The 26,625-nt window shown below is 32.9% G+C and overlaps 3 protein-coding genes across 10 annotated transcripts in view; 2 read left to right on the top strand and 1 right to left on the bottom strand.

The window, feature by feature from the left end:
- LOC140675259 (RNA-binding protein RO60) overlaps positions 1-11,208 on the top strand; it is a 36,216-nt gene extending 25,008 nt beyond the window's left edge. Inside the window, exons 1-9 of one of the 5 annotated variants that reach the window (XM_072909546.1) lie at positions 2,763-2,900; positions 3,913-4,191; positions 4,266-4,623; positions 5,054-5,274; positions 5,636-5,841; positions 5,925-6,045; positions 6,151-6,557; positions 6,643-6,801; positions 6,864-11,208. In XM_072909546.1, the coding sequence (XP_072765647.1) occupies positions 3,916-4,191; positions 4,266-4,623; positions 5,054-5,274; positions 5,636-5,841; positions 5,925-6,045; positions 6,151-6,557; positions 6,643-6,775 (1,722 nt within the window). In that variant the 5' untranslated portion in view covers positions 2,763-2,900; positions 3,913-3,915 and the 3' untranslated portion in view covers positions 6,776-6,801; positions 6,864-11,208. The other 4 variants (XM_072909547.1, XM_072909548.1, XM_072909550.1 and 1 more) reach the window with 4 other exon arrangements.
- Positions 11,209-12,741: 1,533 nt separating this feature from the next.
- Positions 12,742-22,747, bottom strand: LOC140675258 (endoplasmic reticulum chaperone BiP). Of its 3 annotated transcripts, XM_072909545.1 has the most exons (11): positions 22,646-22,747; positions 21,988-22,244; positions 21,682-21,829; positions 21,276-21,495; positions 20,955-21,187; positions 20,157-20,373; positions 16,449-16,557; positions 15,910-16,330; positions 15,358-15,723; positions 14,792-15,195; positions 12,742-14,505 (listed from the first exon to the last, which is right to left on the bottom strand). In XM_072909545.1, exons 2-11 carry the CDS (start codon positions 22,113-22,115, stop codon positions 13,848-13,850), a joined length of 2,904 nt encoding a protein of 967 aa, XP_072765646.1. In that variant the 5' UTR covers positions 22,116-22,244; positions 22,646-22,747; the 3' UTR covers positions 12,742-13,847. The 3 variants fall into 3 exon arrangements, with proteins under 3 accessions (XP_072765646.1, XP_072765644.1, XP_072765645.1); XM_072909543.1 differs by lacking the exons at positions 20,157-20,373; positions 20,955-21,187; positions 21,276-21,495; ... (1 more) ...; positions 21,988-22,244; positions 22,646-22,747 and adding an exon at positions 17,677-17,831 and having other exon boundaries at positions 16,449-16,592; XM_072909544.1 differs by lacking the exons at positions 12,742-14,505; positions 14,792-15,195; positions 15,358-15,723; positions 15,910-16,330; positions 16,449-16,557 and having other exon boundaries at positions 19,074-20,373; positions 21,988-22,213; positions 22,646-22,718.
- Positions 22,748-22,889: 142 nt separating this feature from the next.
- LOC140674996 (nucleolar complex protein 4 homolog B) lies at positions 22,890-26,498 on the top strand. Of its 2 annotated transcripts, none has more exons than XM_072908969.1 (6): positions 22,890-23,150; positions 23,254-23,356; positions 23,529-23,939; positions 24,176-24,220; positions 24,312-24,672; positions 24,821-26,498. In XM_072908969.1, the coding sequence occupies exons 1-6, from the start codon at positions 23,013-23,015 to the stop codon at positions 25,311-25,313; spliced, it is 1,551 nt and encodes a 516-aa protein (XP_072765070.1). In that variant the 5' UTR covers positions 22,890-23,012; the 3' UTR covers positions 25,314-26,498. The 2 variants fall into 2 exon arrangements, with proteins under 2 accessions (XP_072765070.1, XP_072765069.1); XM_072908968.1 differs by having other exon boundaries at positions 22,891-23,150; positions 23,526-23,939.
- The last annotated feature ends 127 nt before the right edge of the window (positions 26,499-26,625 follow it).

Genomic DNA, 26,625 nt, shown 5'->3' with positions numbered 1-26,625 from the left:
GACAAATATCTATAAATTTTCAATCATGTGTAGATTTTTAATTTCACGCGCAAATCTCTTCAATTTCCTACAAAAGTTTTTCTGTAAAAAGCTTTGTCTTCACAAGGTTTCACAAGCTTTCATTGCTCTTACTTGCAATGAAAAAAAATCTCGAATTTACAAAAAATAAAATATCTATCTTATATTTTTTCATATATTTCTATTTCTTCATATAGATGGAATATATAAAATATAAATTATTCAAAGTAGACATTTTATATCCTATTTTTTCTCCAGTTTTTTATTATTTTTTTTTTTTTTGTTTCGAAAAATATGTGTAAAATTATACATTAAAACTTATGATAACTACGATTGTGCGAAAATTAAAACGTGACAGGACTAGTATTAAACGAAATAATCAAATAATATAAAATGAACACCTTATAAAAAGTAGAAGAAGATGCAACTAAAAACTGTTCTTAAATTATGAAACCGCTTACTTGATCCGTCATCAAAATCATAATCATCATAAATCATTCGTGCCGTAGTTCCAGGTTCTAATATTACTGAAAAGAGAACGGGTCAATGAACAAGATGATAAAAAAGCAATCAGAAAATGACAAGAAACTGAGAAAAAGCGTCGAGAGTGGCCACAGGGAGAAACGTCGGCCATAAATACATGATCGTAAAATCTCACGCATATACACGCGGGCGCACCATTATGCGTCACGCGATTTTTTTCACCGATAAAGCGATTTATTCCCTCTCCATATATATATATATATATAAGATTACATATTTGCATCTCTACAGATTCTTTTTACGCATACGTGCGTATTTCTATTGAATTTGGTAATCAAGTTTGCTCGCAATTGATGAAAAACAAAGAAAAAAACAGAAAGATTTCATTGACCACGAATTACAGTCGGACCTCTTATCCTACGACATTTTCGGTCCGGAATCTTTCCTTTAAACCTCTGATCCCACGACAAAAATTTAAGAGTGGGGGGTATAATTCCCCTTTCGCGGTCGTAGCATGAGAGAATTTTTTGTCGTAGGATAAGAGGTTTCGTAGCATAAGAGAGTGGTTTAGCATAAAAAACTTCATAAATTCAACGGATTAACATGTCTTGCGAAAAGAACATGATGTCTAAACATTTTTGTTCTCTTTTCTCACGCATTTCGTATATATATGTTTACAATATTCAATAACGTTAAAATACAGTGTGATTAAATTTGTTTGAAATTGTATATTGCAAAGATTTCTGATTGTTATCTGAATATGGATCGAGAGCATTCAAGAGTATTATTATGACCTGTTACATTTAGAAAGAATGATGTAAATTTTTTCAAAATTGTTTTTTGATAAAAATTTACGTTCATAATAACGTCTTGAATTGTTTTTTTTTATTTCGATCTATACACGTGGCTTAATTATGTTAATAATAAAATTTTTGTAAAGTTGCTTTTGTGATAAAATTGATAAATAAATTTTATTTTACTTTCTGATAAAATTTATTTTTCTGTATAAAATTTTATCACAACAGCAACTTTGCAAAAATTTACGTCATCTTTCGATTTAATTGTATTATCAACATAATTAAGCCATGTACATATGTAGATCGGATTGAAAGAGTCTGAAAACATCCTCTATTGATTTGATGCGGCTTAAACGATAAATGATAAATAACTGGTAAATGATAGGTTTGATTGAATTACGAAATATAGAGTCCGATTAATATTTAATTAGAGATAGCAGGGGACTGTCTACTCTTTGTTACAACGTATCAACGCGAAGATTAAAAGACAATTACAATGTGATATCAATTTAAATATAGCGGGGAGTTAATTCTAGAGTTGATCGATCGACTGGGAGAATCGTCTATTCATTTTCATTATACTTATCTCGATCTTTGTGTGCAATTGATCTTAGTCATAATAGCGCGGAGGGGAAGCGCGCGATGGCCGAGGGACTGTCATTTTACTCGTTTTGTCTTTCGTACACATACTCTTAAAGGCCAATGTACAACGAATCAATCTCTCGAAGAAAATTGTTTTCATTAATTTTTTAGTTGCGAATGTACGAATTGATACACGAAACAAGAACAATTTTAATGCTTCTCATACTCTGTTAATTTATGACATTTTAATTTGCCGATTTAATCAAAATGATTAATCGGTTAAGTGATAATTGATGCAGTATTCTGTATAATTATAACATATACACACTCTTCTCTTTCCCACTTTTTTTGTAGTGCAGATAATATTTCATTATAGAAAATTCTAATACACAATTTATTCAATATTTTATAATGAAATTTATACCTAATTTTAAATTTATGTATATTTTTTATGACACATTTTTATAAAGAATGTCTAAGTACGTTTAAATGAAACATAGATTGAGATTTTAATACATTACTAAATAAATATCTAAAAAAAAATAAAAGTATTAATCTAATTAATACTCTATAATTGATGATTATTTTCTGAAATCTAACAATAATAAATAATATCTACTGTTGACAGACGTATGTGATGCTCTTTGTCAATAATATTTATAATTAATGTACTAATGTATTTCGATTTCGTTTGTTGATTTTGACAGAGTGTTTTCCATACTACAGCTAAGCAGAAAAAGAGAAAGAGACCGACCTTTCTTTTATTATTATGTAGTCTTATATATAGAGTATAAGGGAAGCTAAATGTCGATGAAACGTCAGTGTGGCGCCATCTACTGTCATCGTGCTCAATTATGCAATGCGAAATGTCGCCGCTACGCGGCGCTCGCGTACGTCAGTGCGCTCCCGCACGTCGTTTAACGTTGTCATTATCGTCATCGTCGTTGATAGTTGATATTGTCGTCTACTCTGTTTTCTCTTGCGTATATCGTTCGTTCCGTCACGTCGCATTGACGCAAGGTAAAGCGCATACAGAACGATCGTGTCTCTCTCGTCATGACTCTCGTTTGATTTTACTTGAATTTTGTGTCGCTTCTACTGACGAAGATTCGCGTCACCCTCCCGCATATCTTCGTGATTACTTTATCCGGTAACCAGGTGGTACGTACGTGCGATCCTCGCGAAGAAGTCCGCATTCGTGCGTGTATGCACGTATGCACATGTATGTCAAAGCTTGACGCGTCATATGTGATATGTGTATATATGTGTGTGTGTGTAAATATATATATATATATATATATATACATATATTATATATATATATATATATACACATACATATATATGTGTGTCGAGGAGAGACGCGAATGTCAATTCACGATCGTGTCAACGGGTTGGTGTAAAACTCAAAGTGTTCTTCACATATATGTTTTCTTTTCTTTTTAAAGAAAAATTCCAAACAAGTAAGGGTGTTACATGAAAAACGAGAGATTATTTGTTTACACATACATGATCAAAGTTCTTGTTTCCTTAAATGAAGAGCACTTTGTTAACTATTGATGAATAAAATTTTGTTGAACGAAAAAGTGATTTTTAAAAAGTTCTTGCTTGTTTTTTCAATATATATATATTTTTTATTAATTACCAAATATGTTCTATTTATCAAAAATACATTTATGTATTGTATACTCTTGCAAGGCAATTTATATTTTGTATATTTGCATATTACATTCTATATATTTTTTTTATATTTATAAATATTTAGAATAAGTATCGCAGAAAAGTGTGTATGAATTTGGAATTTGTTTCTTATAAAAAGCATTTAAATTGGAAACATTATTTTAGTAATATAAATTTATTTATCAAAAAATACTTAAAAAAAAATTTAATCTAATTATTTTATTTGAAAGTTGTTTGTAGAAACTTGAATAATTATTGATGAGTGTGCTCTTTGTCAATGATTCTTATAATTAATAATAATACTTATAAATCTTTTATAATTTAATTGTTATTTTAAATGTGTTGTTGTTAGGAAATGGCTGGAAATATCTCTGGATTTGTTCACTATAAGTATGTCGGCCCAAGAATTGATTATCCTAAAATCCATCGACCACGGATTTATGAAGAACAAAAATTCGAAGAGCCTGAAATACGTCTATCTCGGTTTCTATATATTGGAAAAGAATATGGCAACTATCAACCTGGATATTGGTTTGCCCATAATTATTTTATAATTAAGAATGTTCCATCTATAGAAGAACTTGCCGGTAATGAGGAAAAACAATTGGTACCCATGGAACTAATCATAAAAGTAATTATTAGTATAAGATACATAGTACATATCAAAATATTTATTTCTATATTCTAAAATGAGACTATTTGTAGGCATTTGAAAGCAATCTTGTTCCACATCTGGAAGCTTTGATATTTGCTCTCGCTGTTTGCTGCAGGCAAAACAAGAGCGAGACGTTGCGTAATATGGCATACAATAATATAGCAAAAATCTGTGCGTCTACACAGGACTTTATTCTGTTTATCAAATTTGCCTCCAAACTGTCCAAAGAGAAAGAGTTGGATTATATTACACAAGGATGGGGTCAAGGTTTGAGAAAGGCTATTAACAACTGGTACCTTTCTAAAGAACCATTGGATCTAGTAAAATGTGTCACAAAATACAGAAGTAGATACGGTTGGAAGCATAAAGACATTATCAAGATGGCTCATCCTTCAGCCAATAGTCCAGGTAAAAGATCCATAAAACTGTGATTTATGAAAGAAGGATGAGAAAAAAAAGATAAAATTAATAAATTGATAAGAAAATTATCATGAAAAAAATTAATATATCTCAGAAAATAACAAGTAAATTCACTATTTAATATTGTAATTCAATGTTTTTGTCAATTTTTGCAAAAAATTTGTTAACTTTTGAGATACAATAATAACAAATCTACTCTTGTTATTTCTTTTCTTATGTTTTTACTTCTATTTAATTATAATTGATATGGATGATTGTAATGAGTGTAATAACAATTACTGATATAAGGATTAATTTAACTTATAGACATTAACAGACAACTTATATTTAGTGGATTTATATTATATTGTGATTGATGGCTGCAGCCATTCCTCAGTGCTATAACAATGTTACTTAGGCAGTTGTAATTATTTAATAGAAAAAGGAGTGATACTGAAATATATAATTTACGGCATGGTAAAAACCAAAGCAGCTTTGGGGGACCAATCCGAGAATCCCAATATTAACGAAATATTGAAGTATATAGAAGATGTAGAGAACTTCAAACACTGTGAAGATGAGGTTCAAGCAGCTGCTTTGCTCGAAACATATGGCTATTCACTAGAGCACGTACCTGGACACTTGCTAAAATCCAAGGAGGTAAAATCTTAGCTAGAATCTTATTTTTTTCTTTGTTGTGCAATTAATTCATTGAAATGCGATTTTTAGAAATGTTATAAATAAAGTTATATGCTATATTTTATGTAATTTTAACACAGATATTAAATTTATATATTGTTAAAATATTTATAACATTAAAAATAAAATTATTAATGGGAATAATTAAGTTTCATCGAAATTGTAGCAAAATTGATTTTAAATTTACATAATAAAATATATGGCTAAAAACAAGCACCATATTTTTGAACACTGTGTAAACAGACAGAAAATTTTGTTAATCGATATTTATCAAGCATCGATATCAATGGGCTGACATAACATCCAGCTATTTCGTATCAAGGTTTGGAATTCATTGATATCGTCAATGGATATCGTTACACTCTTAAACAATCTGCAAAGGATTAGCAATCTTGGATTATTAGAATCAGATGGATTGGCAGTTGAGAAAGTAATAGAACAGCTTACTAATGCAGAACATATAGCGCAAAGTAAAATTCATCCAGCATTAATTTTCATCACTCTAAAAAATTACGAAAACTCTGGAAAGTAAGTACACTTGTACGCCTTCCTATGGATGATAGATTAGATTATACTTAAGATTACTACTCATACATACATATATTTTTAAGACCTTTGAGTTACGAGAAACGAAAAATCCAAGAAGCAGCAAAAAAACCTCTGCCGCCGGTACCTTATCCGAATATCAAAGTACTGGGCGCTCTACGCAAAGCGTTTGATTTGTCATTCACTGTAAGTCATTTTCTTTTATAAATTGCATTGTAATATTTATAAACAAATTTAGTTGAATTATAATTCTATTATAATTATAGTTATTAATATAATAATAATTTTTAGCATCAACAACCCACGAATTTGCGCTATCTAGTGACAATTAGCATGAACAAGATGATGTTGGAAGGACGCGCTTGGCATAACGCTAATATGACTGGCGCCGAGACAGGCTGTCTAATCGCGATGATGCTTTTACGTTGCGAAACGAACGTTACCGTAGCGACATTCAAACACGTTGGAGTTTACAAGGCAGACGTCGACAAGACGCAATCTTTCAGTGAAATTATGAAGACATTAAAGGGAATACCCGTCGCAGGTACCAATCTGAGTAAACCAATCACGTGGGCTATGAAGCAGAAAACGAAATACGATGTCTTTATCAATGTTGTGGATCAAGTGTACGAAAAGTATGATGACTCTCAGACAACTTTCACAACGTACAGAGATGAATTGAAACTTCCACAGGCAAAGTAGATACGCATTTCTATTTATTACATGAATTTCTTAAATTTGAACAGACAAAAACGCGATCTTTTTTTTTTTTTTTTCTTGCAGATTGATTAATTGCAGCGTATGCTGTTCTTCAACATATCGCAAAGTAAATTGCGACAACAATATCTTGACGATCAACGGTTTCGACGCTACTGTACCTACCGTCATCCAGGCGTTCTCCCAGTCTTTGTTTTAAGTGTTCAACACATTAAATCTTTATTCGTAAGTATTATCGATTTATGGAAGATCGTGCGCATGTTGATTGTAGCTCTATATTTTTGCAGAAGATTCTTCGAAACATTTTCTTCAATAGAATATGCAAAAAATCAAGCAAAGAGAAGGAGTTTATTATCTTAAACATATTTTAATACAAAGTGCAGTAGTACATTGTTTTGGCAGAAGCTGATTATAGTGAGATTATACCGATTTTTCTTCAAAATCGAGTTGGACTAACAAGCAAACTAATGTGATGAGTAGAGGCGAAGGGAAGTTGCAAAAAGAGCCTTCATCAATTACTTAAAACAATAGCAAATTTTGAAGTCTTAAACTATCTTGCTTTTTTCACAAGTTCCGAATGTTGACTTGTATTTACATGCACACAACTGAATCAAATTATTTAATGTTGCCATCTGTTAATTCATTTAAAATCTGACAGAGAGATAGTATGTTTGGAATGTAAAATTACAGAGTATTGCAAATGAACAATGAAGATTATCGAGAACATACTGCAAGTAGCGCCGTGCATTATTATTGGCACACGACGATAATATTAATATTATCTATTACATGTTCTTAGCGTTAGGGAACAGCTGTGTAGTATTTTCCTTTTTGTGTGTAAAAAGATCAAGTATTTTTTTACTCCGGTTTGAATTTTCGATGATGCTACTACTTAAAATAACTCAGCGATTTTATTTTTAGCGAACATTGGCGCGGAATATCGCATCAATTCGATAATCGTATAAGCAATATATAGCTCAGTTACGTATACTTTTTTATTAAGCCGTTGCATATGAAATCTCTTTTTATTTTATTATATATTATATATGGAAAGTTTTTTTTTTTTTTTTTTTTTTTTTTGAAACAATTTAAAATCTTACATTGTCATTTGCTGTAAAATATGCTATCAAATACATTTACATCAAATATATCGATGCTTTTCTCTGTCTCTTTCTAGTATCGCATTTATAAAAAAAAAAAAAAAGAGATGGAGAGAAAGATATAAAAGATTATTTGAATCTCAACTTTAACGTAATTTTATTTAATTTTTATTTTTATAAAAACTACCGAAGAAATTAGATATCGTTACTTAGCTTCAAAAAACATACATTTTAAAAATCTCCAAAAGTTTTATATGCAACTGCAATAATCTTTGAAAAATAAAAAAAGAAAGAAGTACAATTCAATAGTCCTATGTTCCATAATAGTGCATTATCAGAGACACACTACGCAGCGAAAAGTTAGGATAAGACTGCATAGCGGATACGAAAAATGCGTATCTTAAGTAACATATGGTGCATTTTTTGACTAATATGATAAAGAAAAAGAAAAAACTTATACTCTCTAATATTATATTACTATATTGCTTGCTTAATACTGGTTGCCGGTTTACGCTTCTTTGTAATAACGTGCGCGTATGGATAACGTGGTCTTATTAAAAAAAAAAAGGAGGAAAAAAGAAACAAAAAAGAAAAACAAAAGCGACACGCTTCTGGTGACCGGTGCGCTTCTGGACAGTTAAAAAATAATAATCTAAAATAAGTAAAACAAAAAAGACAAAAAAAAAAGAAGAAGAAAGCGAAAGAGAGGAGAATGGCGATGAACATAGGAACGTTGAAAATTTTCCCACTGTGATACGCATTTAGCCCCAAAGAGTTATAGACTTACATTAGTATAATTTTACTGTTACTATCTCATATTTGCCATATCCAAAGTGAAGACAAGCGAGAGACAAATACTAAATACACTACTGAATAATATACTGTGATACGAGATACATTGTTGTTGTTCAAACTAGGGAAATGATATTTAAGGCGATGCGGTCCAGAAGCGCACCGCATTTTATTATATTTGTTGAATTTTAGTCGCTATGCGGGAGTGAATTAACGCGTGAATTTTCTGTTGAATATTCCATACCGTATCTTTCGGCAACGAGCTCTTGATCTACGGATTATCGTCTTGGGTTTTTTCCCTCTTTCGGGTTTTCGCGTATGAAAAACACATGTACCTCCTTCATACCTGATTGCTAAAAAGTACAGCGTGGATGAACTCTCAGGTCTTCGAAACAAATTTCAATCAAGTGCTTAACTGTTCACCTGTTCTTTGCAGCTGTCCCTTTGGTAATCTGTGGATCGAAAGCTATCAACGAACGAATTCTATTTCAATAGAACAATATTCTGAAAAAGATCTATAAATGTCCCTTTTAAGCGATCTTGAGCACTTTACTCTTAATGAAAATAAAGTCAAACTCTAGTTAATCTAGTTCTCTAAAGATTGAAGTCACACTTTTGCCAAATTAGGCAAAAAGTAAAAGAAATTAAGTCTTTATTGTTGATTGTTGAAAAAGATTTATCCAATAAATCACATTGAGAGAGTTAATTAGTGATGAATTAAATGTCTCCAAAAAAGTGAAAAACTGATTCCATCTTTTATCAAAAGGGATATGTATCAATTTCAAGGCACGTTGTATGCAGCGATTAAAACATATATATCATTGTATAGAAACTTTAAACAAAATTGTGTGTTTATGACTTGGCGAATGATAAGTTTATTTTTAAGGCTCGTATTTCAAAAGAAAATTCACACGAACGATTGTTAATCTCGGTTGCGCGGTGTCTTACCGAGAATTTTGTAATAAATTATAATTTATCGAAAGTATTTATCTTGTACTTTTACACATTATTTCTAAACTTGGTGTTTTGCGAGCATTGCGCTCCGAGAAATTATTTATACATTTATTGCGCGCACGCACACATACACATACACATACACACCTCGTGTCTAAATCGTTCAATGTTCGATGGGAGAATTTCTAGCGCATTTTTACGGGATAACTTCGTGGCAAAAAAATCTTTTTTCGAAAAAAGAAACGCGTCTAGTTATTGAAACGCGAGTTTAAGGATAATATACACGCTACAATCATATTAGTAGCTCAATTGTATTCATTGGCATTAGCGAGTAGGCATTACATAATATTTGTATATGTATGGGAGTGCATCTCGCGATCGAAGAGGATTTCGTCTTTAAGCGCTACGTCTTCTTTTTTACAACAGACATTTATAATAATCGACCAATTTAATTCTAAACTCAATCGCTAATAGCAATCTTATTATAGTACAAGCAGATCTCTTCTATAATCATATATAAATATATATACATATATATATTACGAAATTATATTATAATTAAATTTAGCTATAGCGTTCACATACACAATACTTGAAGGCAGAGTGTCATGAGAGATTCGAGAAATATTCCAGAGTCGAAATCCTTTCCGCTTGCGAGGTGCACGCAAATATATGTATTCATTAATATTATTATATAAGAATACGTCCGAAGTATATAATATATAGACTGGCGTATATGAAAGGAAGAAAACAGAGAAGAAAAAGGAAAAAAAAAGAAAGCAGTAGTATAGCCAGAAACTTGAAGGAAATCACTTATCCACGCTGTTATTTCACAGTCCAGTTGATTTCGGGATGCGCTGTGTAATTAAACAGGAAGGAAACAATATGTTAAATGTGTTCATGATAGATGAAGAAAAAAAGATATTTACCACGTAAAGAGAGAAGAAAGAGAGAAAAATAGAAATTCTGCATTACGTAGTTATTATAAAACGGTAGGGAAGGGGGAAGAAGAGGAGGATGTAAACGGAATGAATCGCGGGACATGTGTGGCACCAAGTGCGATACACGACGTCTCGGATCATTGCTACGTTCTCGCGTTATCGAAGCGAGAACAAGTCAGCTTCCTTGCCGAAGACGATCCTCCGAGGTTCCGGATCTGATTTCGATTGATTTCGACCAGGAAGCACACATGAGTGTACTTTATCCGATTCGTAAGCGTTACAGGCATCATCACCGTCTCGGAACAAATACCGTTAGTCACAAGTCTGCATAAGACTAAAGAAAACACTGTGAAGAAATATTTACGCTCGTTAAGGTATTTTAAGCTCGCTGAGAAAAAGATTTATCGCTCGCTAAATTAATTAATCACTTTGTATATGAATGATCCACCGAAGGACTTCCATTTTTTTATTTTATTCTCTTTTCTGTTTGATTTTCGATTTTCTATCAGTCATATGCAGACTTACGTTTGTGACTAACATAAATATACACAAGTACGAAAATAATACATCATGTTCCTTAGGATTATACATTACATATTATACACGAAAGACAAAGTTTATAATTCCATAATTAGTACATTGTCGCTTCAACGATCTATAAGAAGAAACTAGAAAAAAGAAAAGTGCTCAATACCCGTTGTTCGAAGCTTTCGACGCAAATGCCAAAAGTATGAAGCAAAAAAGAAAAATGAAATCTCTCGAAGAACGGAATATATTCAATTCTACATGTACAAAAACCGCAATGAAATACCTCGTTACCTTGTTCTCAGTGTAAAATAGTAAGAGCGAATTGTACTAACTCTGCGAGTTACGACGAAAATTGTCCCTCTCGTTGTTCGTGATTCACACACTGAACGCCTATGTCTTTTGGCCTTACCTTTTTACATACAGAAAAATCCTAAGTAAAGGCGAAACAAATCGATTCACAGGCGAATACCGTTCACTTCAGCTGCTGCCTGTTCGGTTAGGTGAATTTATGTTATACGTTTTACACGGTTTGGCATCTCTTTGAGAAAAAGAGTTTTGAGATTCTTAAAAAATATATTCTCGCGTATCTCTCGACATGTATTATTGCATCATTAAATCATCATTAGAAAAAAAAATCACATCTTCAGAGAACGCGAACGTTGATTAAAAATACTATTTTTACGGCCAGCAGTTTCTTCTCACGTGTACTGTCAAAGGGATCGGTGTGTGTCACGAAAAAAGTAAAAAATATTTTTCAAGAACTCAAAACTTCTTTTCAGATTCCTATACGTGTATACTAATTTTTCAGCGCCCGTAATTATATCGCTACGGATTGATTTCTCGGCGCTTTCATTTAAGGATAGTATTATTACATATGTATAGATTACACAATCCGTAAAGCGATATTATTCGGTGATTTGGAAACTGGAGTAAGAGGAATTGTCGCGAACATGCTGCGTGGGAAAAGTTTCGAAATCAACCTGTACAGATGAAAACTAAGAAAATTATTTGCCGTCCTTAATTCATAAATTAACGAGTTTTTCGTAATTTTTAAGAATTAGTCTACGGTCGTACGATATTTTAAGCGAAAAAAATAAGATATATATAGCTAAACACGAATGTTGCAATGATTAAATTATGTTATTTATTTTTATCGCAAGAACATTGCGATTATTCCTCGATATCAATGTCTCGAAATGTAGCGTTTACTTTTGCAAAAAAAAAGTAAGGAAACAACTTTGAGTCAAAATCGCAAAACTTTTCCAACACAGCTATAAATTCCCCATCTTATCGATATTATTTTTGTACCTAAGTAAATTCGTGAGAAACACGTTACGTCTAAGCGCCTAGCATCTTGTTCCAAGCGAATTAACGTGTTCAAAAAGTTCCATTTGGAGGAGCGAATTATGTTATCGTCATCGTGTCTGTTAATGGTTGTATTCTGGTACGCAAAATAGAGGTGGATAAAAAACTTATTATAGGAAATTGATTATGTTATGAATTTCCGTACTGTTTTTGTTACAATTCATTAAAAAATTAAACTTCATTAAATAAATTTCTCAGAACCCAAAAGGATTCGTCTCGCTTTATTCACTGTATCGACGAATAATTAGAATACTAAATAATAGAAAATAGATCTTTTCTCTTTTTTTTCTACTGAAAGAAGGGTCCCCGAAAATTTGTATAAACTTAACAAAATTAATAATCTATGATCAAATATAAATTCTAAGAAACTTTTTAAAGAAACCATAAACGCGATATATGTCATATGTGTCATCTTCGTATTTGAAGATAGATAAGTAAAGGAAAATGTTAAATATTTCGATAGATATTAAAAAAGAAGCGTATGGTTTACTGAAAAAATCTTTATTCTTACGATATACTGATACATGTTTGCGCTCACACACGTAGAGACTACATTGTACGATGTAACTCGATGGCAGTATACGAGTTACAAGCCCGCGTGCGTATCCGCGCATTCACCATTCACTCTCTCACGCATACTCGCGAACAAACCTTTAACGCGCTTTACTCCGCGATTATCATTATTACACTTAATGGAACATACAAAACAATTCGAAATAAATTAACGACGCAGTAGAGTCAATGTATGTGTATGTGTTCGTCGTGGGGGAGGAGTGAGCAGTGTCGGAAAGATCCCTCCCCGAGATGCTCTCTCTTTCTCTCCATCGAGAGGATTAAATTTCTCCTTAGCAAACACAATACAGAGACTGGCTGACGACGATTTCCATAAAATACCTTCGTTCTTACATTGGCAACGTGCAATTCAGAATCGGACGAGTCAAGCGCAATCAAATGAAGCACAATAAAACAAAATTTTTAAGCAACAATGTGTGTATTGCACACATTCATTTAAACCTCTCATTTTATTGTAATTCGATTGAGCGCGGATTATATTGTAATTCTCTCGACGTATCTTGTATACATCTTGTATGCACACAAGATGTGTTGAGTGATCAATTTACAACAAGATAGAATTGCTTGTTCAAGGAAAATGCGAGACAATGTTTAGATATAAACAATTGTTAAAATTTTGTATATATTAATAAATATTTGACGTATTTATAACATATATCCGCCCAAGTGCTGTCACATGGAGTGTATGAAAAATCCGGCGAGACGTCCGGCATCCTCAGCACTTTCTCGCACTTTTCTTAAATGTACATTGACGATTTACAACGGAAACATATATTCCCACTGCACATTTAGCTTCAAATGTCTTCTAACCTAAAAGTCTTAAAGAGTTTAGATATATACTACATATTATCTAAGGGAAACTTAGAACCAGCCACACTTTAGAGCTAAACGTACGGCGTGAACATCCCGTTCTCAGCTTTTCGTAATTATTGTATATTAACGACACTTCTGTAAAGTATTTGCTCGTGGAGGCGAGTAGTCAGTCTAAACCGCGAACCAAAGGGTCGACGGCTTGCAGTTAAAGCTCGTCCTTGAGATCTTCATCTTCGCCACCGCTAGTAGGTGGGACACCACCGCCTGCGCCCTGATACAACTTGGCGATGATCGGTTGAACGATATCGCTAAGTTCCTTCTTTTGTTTTTTATATTCTTCCGGATCGGTGTCTTGATTTTCCTCCAGCCACTTGATCTTCTCCTCAATCGCTTCCTCCATCGTGGTCTTGTCGGCGTCGCTCACCTTCGAGCCGAGCTTTTCCTTGTCGGCCAATTGATTCTTGAGCGAATACGCGTACGATTCGAGCTCGTTACGTGCTTCCACTCGCTCCTTAAGCTTCTTGTCGTCGTCGGCAAACTTTTCTGCATCCTTGATCATCCGTTCGATGTCGTCGGGTGTCAAGCGGTTCTGATCATTCGTAATGACGATCTTTTCGCGATTGCCTGTGCCCTTGTCTTCGGCGGACACTTGCAGAATACCGTTGGCGTCGATCTCGAAAGTTACTTCAATCTGTGGTATACCACGTGGCGCTGGCGGGATGCCGGTCAAATCGAACTTGCCGAGCAAATGATTGTCCTTGGTCATGGGACGCTCGCCTTCGTACACCTGAATCGTGACGGTATGTTGGCTGTCAGACGCCGTGGAGAAGATCTGAGATTTCTTCGTGGGAATGACTGTGTTTCTGCACAAGTAAAACGAGAAATGTCATGTTTCATCTCATCTCTATTGACGCTTAAAGTCGATAAATTAATTAATTAATAATCCAAATATTCAGAAATTTAATGACGATAAAACTAAAAAAGTTTTTTTAGTTTATAGAAAAAGCAAATGTATGCAGAAATATATTATATTTATAGATGTATAATACTGTATATATTTGTCTTGAAAAAGCAACCTTTCAATAAAAAACTTGTTTAATTAAGATTTAATAATTAAGATTATACATATAAAATCACTGAAATTATTACCTTGGAATGAGTTTAGTCATCACACCTCCGACAGTTTCAATACCCATAGTGAGAGGATTAACATCGAGAAGTACGATAGCATCAGTGTCCTGTTCTCCGGAAAGTACACCGGCTTGTACAGCAGCGCCATAAGCGACAGCTTCATCAGGGTTAATGCCCCGCGACGGTTCTTTGCCGCCAAAGAACTCCTTAACCAACTGCTGAACTTTCGGAATCCTGGTCGAACCACCGACCAGAACAATCTCGTCTACATCTTTCTTGCTCATATCAGAATCTTCCAGAACTTTCTGCACGGGTTTTAAAGTGCTACGGAAGAGGTCCATGTTCAGTTCTTCGAATTTGGCACGGGTCAACGTTTCGGAGAAGTCCTCGCCCTCGAAGAACGATTCAATTTCGATCCTGACCTGTAACAATTATAAATATATAATAATCGCGTTCGATAAAAGAAAAAGAAGAAAAAGGAAAAACGAGAAAATATTGTAATAAAATATGCACACAGAAATATAGAAAAATCTTATATAGTTGAAATATCTAAATAAATATAAAAAAAGACATGTATAACACACCTGATGACTAGCACTGAGCGCTCGCTTGGCCTTTTCAACTTCACGACGCAGTTTTTGCACAGCTCGGTTATCTTTGCGAATATCTTTACCCTTCTTCTTCTTATACAATTTGATAAAGTGATCCATTACACGCTGATCGAAATCTTCACCACCCAAGTGGGTGTCGCCATTGGTAGCGACGACCTCGAACACACCGTTGTCGATGGTAAGCAGACTCACATCAAAGGTACCGCCACCCAAATCGAATACCAGTACGTTTTTCTCGCCGTCTTTCTTATCCAGGCCATACGCAATCGCGGCGGCAGTCGGTTCATTGATAATCCTCATTACAACTAGACCAGAGATCGTTCCAGCATCCTTAGTCGCCTGTCAAAAAAATTAAACGTTATAATTGGATCAGAATGGGCTTATCATGACATAGATACCATTTTCTCGATATGTAAATACATTAAACAGAATAAATTTGAAGATTCGGTATTCATGATATCCTTGCATTTATATTATCTCTTTTGTATCTCAAAAAGTTAAGTATGTAAGTTATGAATACCATACCTGTCTTTGTGCGTCATTGAAGTAAGCTGGCACAGTGACCACCGCGTGAGTGACCTTCTTGCCGAGATATGCCTCGGCCGTTTCCTTCATCTTGCCCAGAACCATAGCTGAAATCTCCTCGGGCGCGAATATTTTCTCACCCTGGCTCGTCTCGACCTTGATGTGTGGTTTACTGTTCTTTTCGATGACAGGGAATGGGAAGAATTTCACATCGTGCTGCACAGTCGGGTCCGACCATTCGCGGCCGATCAGCCGTTTGGCGTCGAACACAGTGTTCTCTGGATTCGTCGTCAGTTGATTCTTGGCAGCGTCACCGATTAGACGTTCACCGTCATTGGTGAACGCCACATAAGACGGCGTGATACGGTTACCTTGATCGTTGGCTATAATCTCTACACGACCGTTCTTATAAACCCCAACGCTAAAAAATACACATAATGTTTGATTAAATTGCTTGCAAAAAAAAAAAAGAAAAAAAAAAGGAAAAAAAATGTATGAATCATTGTTCTCAATGATGCAATGTATCATCGTATACTCACCAGGAATAGGTTGTACCCAGATCAATTCCTATCACTGTACCAATATCTTCCTTTTCTTTATCCTCCTTTGCAATTGTGGCGACTGCGAGCAGCCCCACTATCAGCAGAGCTTTGACTCCCATCATGGTTTAATGTAAACTTTACCTAAATCATTAATAATCATAGGATTAATATACGAGTGAAATTTTTCTCTTATTTAAACAGATTTCCCTACGCAAATATCATTTCTTTAAAACTGAACATGATATTTATTGGAAATCTTAATATTTTATCATATATGTGTAATTAAATTTTATCATGTCATTCAATTATATCTCTAACTTTAAATATTAATAATTAAAAACATAAATACTAAATTAATATATATTTATTAATAATATTAATTTATTAATATATATTTATCAAAATAACTTTTAGTATAATAATAAGTTAACTTAATAAATAATAATTAATTATATAAAAAAATCTTGTTAAAATTTGCTTTGTAAGACGCTTCGAATAAGTTACGTTTTTTATACATATTACAATCATATTTGGAGGATAGTCTTTATCCTTTAAGTCTGGTACCATATCAATATACATCTGCTGCCATATAAATGACCTTCTAATTTTTGTAACGTTACTTAAGACATTTCAATATGCTTCAATTTACTCAATTGAATAGCTACATAGATTAATAAAAGATTATCCTTTACGATGCTCTACGAGCTATCAGATTCAACCGGGCGGATTCGACTTGATAAGCATGGCACACGTCATCTCTTCGAAGAGATATTCGACATATTTGAACGTATCGTGATCAATGGATCAGCCAAGATTATTCATCAACATCTTTACACAAGTGTAATAAACACGCGGAAATTTCCACGAACTTCGAGGGCAGACGCATCGAGCGACTTGTGATCAAACGTGGCAAAAGGCTCGCGCGTCTTTCGCGATTTCCATATATGACGAAAAAAACAAGTTCGAGTTGGCGAAAACGTAGGAAACTAACGCGATCGAAAATAATCGAGAAAAACGATCGTTGAAATCTGCGTCAGCTGAGAGTGACAATTACAATTGACAGCAGACTGGCACGAAACGTCCAAGATTCGACAGAACGTTCTCGTACCAACGAAGGTCCGCATCGAATCCCGGTTGACGTCGATACCTCGGCGATTTAAGCGAAGTTTCTTTCGATTCGGCATGAGCTTTTCGAAGAGATATTTCAAATGGAGAATTCGCTTACCAGCAGAAAATGTATTGTCGGTTTCTTTCACCGAATGTTCCTTGACGCGCGTTGCGTACGTGATCCTCGATTCCCTCAAACGAACGGTAAAATGATGACTGATGTCGGTGCCGGACTCGGGACCGGGATATTAACGGGAACAATTCGTCGTGGCCGGCACTGATTGGTTACGACGCCCGCCGCGTCGAAGGAAGGTGGCGGCGTCGATTGGTCAGACGCGCGTACAGTTGGCCGCACCTAATTGGTCCACGTCACGATCGTCTACTCTTGGAACCTTCGCGCGCTGTCACGATTTGCTCGCGGTTGATTAGATACGACGGATGGAACACGTGGACGTCATTCCGGAGCATTCCGGAGAGCTTGCGGTCTCGCTCTCTCGATGCAATTCTTTCGTCGACAAATATCGATAGTAGTTGCATCAGCTAGAATATCGCCACGCGGTATCTAGCTTGAACTATCGATATCCTTAAATAGTGCTTTCACTGCAAATTCGTAAATTTATTTATTTAGGATTTTTTATAGTTGCAAAATTAAGACACAAACAATGAATCTTATACGAAATATCAAATATATGTGCTTGGATGATTATTCTATCGATAATTGCTTATCATTAATAACTAATAATCTGTTTTGAGATAAAGATGTTCCCTTGTGAGATATGAAAAAATATATAGATATTTTTTAGTCTTTGCAACAAAAGAAATATGAATTTCGTTGAAAGAATTACTTAAGAGAAATAGCCGAATTTTCAATAAATATTTTCAACTTTCGCAATAATTAACATTATTGATAATACTTCAAAAGAGAGCTATTTATACATGTATTATATTTTACGTAAAAAATATTTTTAAAATATAATACATGTGTATAAAAATCTTATTTAGTCACAATAAAAAAATAATGAATTTTGCTAAAATTATTTAATGTAATGTTTTATTCTAACATTTTTAATAAAATATAATAAAGATTATAAAGTTTTTAAACAAATTTGATATAAAACAAATAAAATAAAGATAAATAGCACCTTTTTTTAGTTATAAAAAGATGTTTGAATCTAATTTGTTCGAACAAGAAGCAATTTCAACATATATATTTTATGTAATTGTACTTCCTATGTTTATATTATTTTTACAAAATCATAAAGATTATCGAGAACTCTAGTGCAAAGGCAATAATAAGTGTGTATACTTTTTTTATACAGTTTTACTATTTATATAATATTATAATATTTATAAATATTTATTATTAATTATCTGAAAAAATGCTTCAGAATACATAAAATTGTAAAATTTAGCACTATGATTCAAATATTGCATCTCACTTCAATAAAAAGTTTTTTGTTATTGATTCTTTACAGAAAACACGTTTATCACTAAAACATTCGTTTATCAAAGCCTTGTTATAAATTTTCATAAAATATTTGCTTAAATATAGATAGATATAATGTTAAAAAAAAAACAATATTATTATCAAAAATAATCATATGTGATTAAATTATTGAAAAAGAATTCGATAGTCCTCTTTTGAAATTTTTTAAAAATATTCTAATTTCACATAACTCGAAGTGCAATCATAGATATGTAAATATTGCAATGTGATAAATGTTATTCAATATATTCAATATATTGAATAAAAGAGATTTTTCTCTCAAATTTTTTTCTCTTCTTTGATAATTTAAAAAGAAAAATTTATTTGAAATTTATTTCACTAAAATAGCTTATTGGAATTTTTCCATCTTATTTCCATCTATATGTCCTATTAATATCTGTATAATCTCTTTATATTCTACTACTATATCTATCTGATTCACTTTCCAGTAATGTTTTGAAACAAGAATTTTTTTCGATTTGTTGTACAAAATATACAGACTTTATACAAGATCATATGTGAAATGAATAGCCACGAATGAACGTGTCATTCTGGTTGCGCTTCACGCGCATCGTGATACCGTTCAGTATAACGGTACTTGTCCGTCTCAGGCAGTAGGTTAAGCGGAACGTCTGTTTGTAATGACGCACCATCTTACATCATTATGTTGCTGCCATTATAACACAGAGGCACAATTTAACACAAATAAAAATAAAATAAAATGCTATTATCGATAATTCTATGATGTTTAATTTGCAAAATTTATTATTTTAAATTTAATCCCTAATAAATTTAAAATTAATAACTTAAATTTAAAAAAAGTTTATCCCTCTGTATTAAAATTAATTTTCTATAACTATAATTATATTATTCATAATACTAAATAATATTATTCATAATATGCTAAATTTAATTAATTACATCACAGTATTAATTAATAATAAATTATTATAATAAATTTATTAATATTATTATTAAAAATTAATACTTTAATATAATTGATTTAGTATTATGAATAAATATATATAAAATTTATAGTAATTATAACTTGCTTTTCGGTTGCAACATATCCAAAATCAATGGTGTAAAATATGTTATGATACAATCAGCACCTGCTCTTCTCATAGAGAGTAGCGTTTCGCTTAGTACATTCTCCAAATTAATCGCACCGTTTTGTGCACCGTGGTATAACATAGCATATTCTCCCGAGACTTGATACACAAATAAAGGATATTGCGGATGTGCATTCTTTGTGTGTCGTATCACGTCCAAATAAGGCAATCCTGGCTTTACCATCAACATATCTGTTCCTTCATCTACATCTCTTGCCTTAAAAAAATAAATAAAAAACAGATTCCATATATTACATATAAAATCAACTTAATCTGTATAGCTAAAGTGCAAAAAAGGAATTATAAATATAATTTTGAATATTGAAATAAAATTTTGAGTACAATTTAATGAAATAACAATAATAGACTTGGCAATGAGAGCCATGCGCAGATGTCGATGCGTAAAATTTCTTATTTAGAAATTAATTCTTTTCTGCTTTAGAAATTAATTCTTTCGCTAAATTTAATTCGTGCACTGGGTACATATTTTACTTTAAATATGTGCCTAGTGCACGAATTAAATTTCGCGAAAGAATTAATTTCTAAAGCAGAAAAGAATTAATTTCTAAATAAGAAATTATACGCATCGACATCCGCGCACGGCTCTCATTGCCAAGTCTATTATTGTTGTTTGTAAATATCGAAGCCTTATGTATTTCAAATTATTAATGAAATAAAATATATATATATATATATATATATATATATATATATATATATACATATTATTTTTTCTTATATATCAAAAATATTATGTATAAATAATGAGTGAAAAATTAATAATAAGCTAAAACTTACAGCAGCCCTATTTGCCAAACCAATGCTACCAGGTGGCAGCTGGTAGCACTTGCGATCGCCGAATTTAGGTGCAGACTGCGATGCGTCTCGGAAAGGCCCGTAAAGCGCTGACGCGAATTTTACAGCATATGATAAAATTGCTACTTTATTTGAATATCCAGCAGCAGCTAGACCATGTTTTATTGCACTTATTCTACCATCCATCATGTCAGATGGTGCAACAATTTGTGCGCCTGTAATAAATTGCAAACATTTTTGAAATTATAATTATATACATAATTATATTTTAAAGATAATTTTTAGAAATACAAGAATCCTTACCAGCTTTTGCATATGACACAGCAACTTCAGCAATTCTTCGAATACTGTCTGTGTTATTTATGCTACCATCATTGTTGAGGATACCACAGTGTCCATGAATTGTATATGGGCATAAACAAACGTCACATGCTATCAATAAATTAGGAAACTTTCTTCGCAATAATGGTACAGCTTGAATAATAGGATTTCTTCCACTATCAGCGTTGCTTCCAATTTCATCCTAAAAAAATTGATAGTTAGAATTGGAAGAAAAATAAAATTTTCTTTATTAAATATTTAATTGATGTTAGAAATACATAGAAGTAAAAAAATTAAATAGGATAGTTATTGCACATTAATATATTTTTGTTTTATGCAGAAACTTTTTTTTTCTCTTTCTATATTATTGCAATTTGAAAATTCCTACTTTCTCAAGATGTTGTGATACCCCAAATAATAAGACAGATCGCAGTCCTTTGGCAACTAAAGGTTGTAACATGTTTTCCAATTGATTAATACCATAACGATATACACCAGGCATACTATTAATAGCATCTTTTGCATTTTCTTCATCCCTAGAAATAAAAGTTACATTTCCATAATATTGTAACAAACAGATACAAATTAATACATTTTATGTTTATGCATATTATTTGTTCATATATTGTAGAAAGATATATATAGATGTGTTTGCTTAAATTATTTAAATAATAATAAAATATATCATACTTACGATACAAATATAGGATACATAAAATTATTAACAGTGATCTCTATATTTGGTGACTGCCACTGTCGTAAGACAGGATGAAAAATTCCACTATGAAGAGTGTGCTTAGCTGGAACCATTGTCATTTTCATTGCTTTCTAATCTCTCCTTTGTGCTCGCAGTATATATCCACAATGATTTTTATAGCTATATAATAATCTTATATAATGACCTTGTTTTAATCAGATACCTGGACATTCCAACAAATGTATATATGTTGTCTAAAATAAATAAGCAATATGTTGTCACTGATTAAAGTTAATAAATATATAAGCAACAGTAAACGTTAGTTATATTAATTTATATAAATTTAGTATATAGAATAAAAAATTTTTTCTCCTTTAATAACCAAAAACTACTCGACTAAATATAAGACTGGCTAAATTGAAAGCTTTATGAATAACGTATCATGCAGTTGATATGGAATAACGTTAGGAAATTCATAATTGGAGTCGAGAACATCAATGCATAATAAGCATGACACGCAGAAAATTTCATATCGGGCTAATTTTCGTAATTGATATGATGTAACGCGTCAAGATCGCAAAATATTTTAAAACTACAAACATGATTAGAAAAATATTTTCCTCCTTCTCTCATAATGCTCAATAATAATTTTTACCTTGCGAGATAAATCTTATGGAATAATGTTTGTCACCGCGAGAAACCGGCAAATTTTGATATTTCATCGAAACTCGATCAACTGGAACAAGAAGAAATTCCGCGTTCCGATTGGCTGCGCCATCTTCCGCTGTCCAATCATAAGTGTAACGTTACTGCGCAGACGCGAAGAAGGGAGCGAGAGAAACGTTAGAAAGCCGCTCTATTTACTCTTGCGATGTTTATGACATATCCTAACTTAACACAACCCAACCCTAATCCTAACCTGATCTAGGCCGATCTAACCTAGACAACGCAGTTAGCTGTCTTCGGCTACCTGCTGCCATTAAATATAGTCTCTCGCGAAGTCTCTCGGGAGCAGGATAGCGATGACGGACGCGTCGGACTTACCGGGGGCTACTACGGGTCAGAGGGCGATGTCGAGGCTGCTGCGACAGCGGGCCCAGGAGTTTCTCGCCTCGCGGAAACACGCGAACAACCTGGTAGACATAATCGGCCAGTGGGACGTAAGTGCTAAGTCGCTTATTGGACTTAGGTTTTTTGGTGTTGCCTGTTTAGGATTAGGAGATGATGTATCGCTAAAAAATTTTACTTCTTTTTTATTTATAGGAGTCGACCTGTTTATGTCTGCTTGCGATAGAAACGATATTCACCGAGGTACTGAAACGCGGCGATATGTATCTCGAACGTTCGATAACTCTTACTATTTCGGGTAAGTCTAAAAAAAGTATTTAATCGTTGGTGATTTAACAAGTCTTTTTACATTAATCGTGAATATAAAGAGTATAGAAGTTACTTATATATTTATTATATATTTCTAATGTCCAAAAGATGTCTATGTATTTTGAGATTTATATTCTAACATACTGTGTATGAAATAGAAGCTAGCCCCGAATCTCGATACGTAACTTGGCTCAGAAATTGCTATGAAGAAGTTTGGGAGAAGATATTAGCATCTATGGAAAAATGTCGATCAACCATTCAATTGCAAGCTCTTACTACTGCGATAAAATTGTTGGCCGAAGAAGGTAAAGCGCCATTGGAGCCACGTGATCAAGCGGGTTATTACTTTCCTCTGCATCGTCTGAAGCCTATCCTTATGACGCTGCTCTCACCTGAAAAGGATAATATAAATTTAATATCGAGGTTCCAAGAGATCACCGAATATCCCGACGCTTTATATTATACATGGAAATGTCTACCCTCTCTTACCCCAAAGAGGCAACCACAAGAAATTTATATAAAAAATTTATTGGAACTTATAGATAAAATACCACTGCCAAAAGAAGAAGAAGGTATGGTTTCTCTTCTAAAACTTGCACATTATCTTTGTGAACTATGTAAAAAATTATATAATTTTTTTGTAGGATATATTTAGTAACTATAGTAAATATTTTAATATTTCTTGATTCTATGATCTTTAGTTTTTTATTTATTTATTAATTCTTAATCTTAGTTTCTTAATCTATTTATTTATTTGATATCTATACATTTTTATAAATACAAATTAGACAAAACTTGAATATTTCAGAATCTAAAGTATCGGACAATAAGGAGCTCCTGTGTGGACCACAAGGTAATAAAATATTTTATATTATGTTATTTATACCATAACACTTCACATCATTAATGTCTGTGTAATATTGCCTTACATTTTTTTTTATTAGATGCTATATTCACATGGGATCAATCGGCCGTTAAGCGTGCATTAAACAAAGTTTGGGGCTGTGTTATGCATTGGGAACTGACGCCGCAGTTACACAAACAATTGTTACTGGTTTTGTTGGAACGAGTTATGCTGCATTTAGAAAAACCGATATTGTTGACAGACTTTCTAATGGACTCCCTAGATGTGGATGGTCCTGTCGGCGTGCTAGCTTTGCAAGGTGTATTTATACTGGTCACCAAGCATAATCTAGAATATCCAAATATTTTTACCAAGTTGTATTCAATGTTTGAACCAGAGATTTTTCATACAAAGTACAAGGCTCGTCTGTTTTATCTGTCTGATCTGTTTCTTAGCTCGACGTAAGTATCTTATACTTTCGATAAAAATAAAATTTTAGTAAATTGCATTTTATTCTTTAAAACTATGGAGATATCTGTAAAAGAAAGAATCTGTTTCAAAAGTTATGTAAAATTTACTTATAAATTTGAGGTGTTTTTATTTTTTCAGACATTTACCAGAAGCGTTGGTAGCGGCGTTTGCGAAGCGACTCGCACGTCTAACGTTGGTCGCACCACCGGAGGATATTTTAATTATCCTCCTCTTCGTAGGTAATCTGCTACTCCGACATCCGGGATTAAAGAGGCTGATAGATCATCCGCAGGGAGACGAAGTCGCCTCTGGTGCAGGTGATCCGTTTCTTATGGAGGAACGCGATCCGTTACTGAGTAACGCGTTGCTTAGTAGCCTCTGGGAGATCCGAGCGTTGCAATGGCACATCCTTCCCAGCATCGCTAGTGCAGCGCGTTTCATTCGCGAACCATTACCCTCGGTTGAGTACGATATGGCGTCCGCGTTGGAACGCACCGGTGGCCATCTCTTTGATCGCGAATTGAAAAACAAAGTTAAGGAAATCATGCTAACGTTCGAGAGGCCAAACTCCATGGCGTTGTCGAAAGGAGAAAAGCTGCTGCAATATTGGCAACTCGCGAACATGCATTGATCCCTTCCTTCTTTACACAACGTGATCGCCAGAGTGCAATATACGTGAGTGAGAAGGCGTCATTGTCGATCCTCGCAGTTCAAGTGAAAAAAATAGACATTTTGCGTTTTGTACGACGTATCTATGACGAGCGAAAGACACGACAGTGTATTTTTCCCCGATGTTGAACATCCGTGCTTAAAATAACAAGTTTGTGCGTAATTTGATTCATATAAGCGGGAAAAAACTGCTTTTTGTTGTTTATTCATCTGAGTTGTACAGAAAGCGATAATTTATATATTTTATGTGTGAACTATCTTGTGAGACTTTCATAATATTCAACTCTTTTGCTGTGTTTCTTTTACTTTAATAAAAACACTACCTTATGGCAAACTTTCTTTTCAAACTTGCCTAGATAGAGTAGAAAGTCAACATATCGTAGAAATTTTGATATATTATTGACTTCTACTTATATATATAATAATGCAAGAGAGAAAAGAAATATAGATATCAACTAAACTAACATCAGCAATCGCGGTAAATTAACTCATCTGTTTCGATGTGTAATTAAAAACGATAAGTAATTTACAAAAAGAGCGATATAATTGTGTATTCTTTATTTTTATAGTTTAAACTTTAAAATATAAACATTGAAACGTTAGACTCGTAATAGATTCTGTACGTAAAACGCAAAATCTCATGTATGCTCTATCACTATAACGTGATTTAGTTTATATCATTTTATTAAATTATAAATTATAAAAATAAAAATATCAATATAATTTATTTTTTAGCAATTATTTATCGATAATTAAAAAAGTAAAATACATTCTTGTTTACATTGAAATATTTTTTAATCAGAATCAGAGAGAGTAGAAGTAAATTAACTCATTGGATGTTTGCCATATTTCTAGATAGAATTTGTGTATAGAGTTACATATAAATTGAAGAGATAAATCAAAACTTTTAGGCAGCGCAGTAAAAGAGTTGAATTTATTGTTTCTTCCATATTGCGAAAGTAATAAAATAATGAAATAAAACCGCGCACGGTTTAATTCATATTTCTAAATAATTTACATGATCCATAAATGTAAAACACTATATCATTTACATTGATTTAATTTTCGCGAGTAGTGAATACGATATTTGTACGCGCTCGTTAAATACAAGATAATAAACTGAAGAATACATTAATTTAACACAAAATAATTGTAAACTTACTTTCTCACAATATAATCTCTTGATATATACAAAGTTTCATATTCATGTGACACATAGGCAAACATAATACTCCCGGATTCAATTTTATTTATAATCTATTCTTGAATCTGTT

Source organism: Anoplolepis gracilipes, chromosome 17 (genome assembly GCF_047496725.1).
Source record: "Anoplolepis gracilipes chromosome 17, ASM4749672v1, whole genome shotgun sequence".
Classification (NCBI taxonomy): Eukaryota; Metazoa; Arthropoda; class Insecta; order Hymenoptera; family Formicidae; genus Anoplolepis; species Anoplolepis gracilipes.
This window is presented reverse-complemented; position numbering and strand designations above follow the sequence as displayed.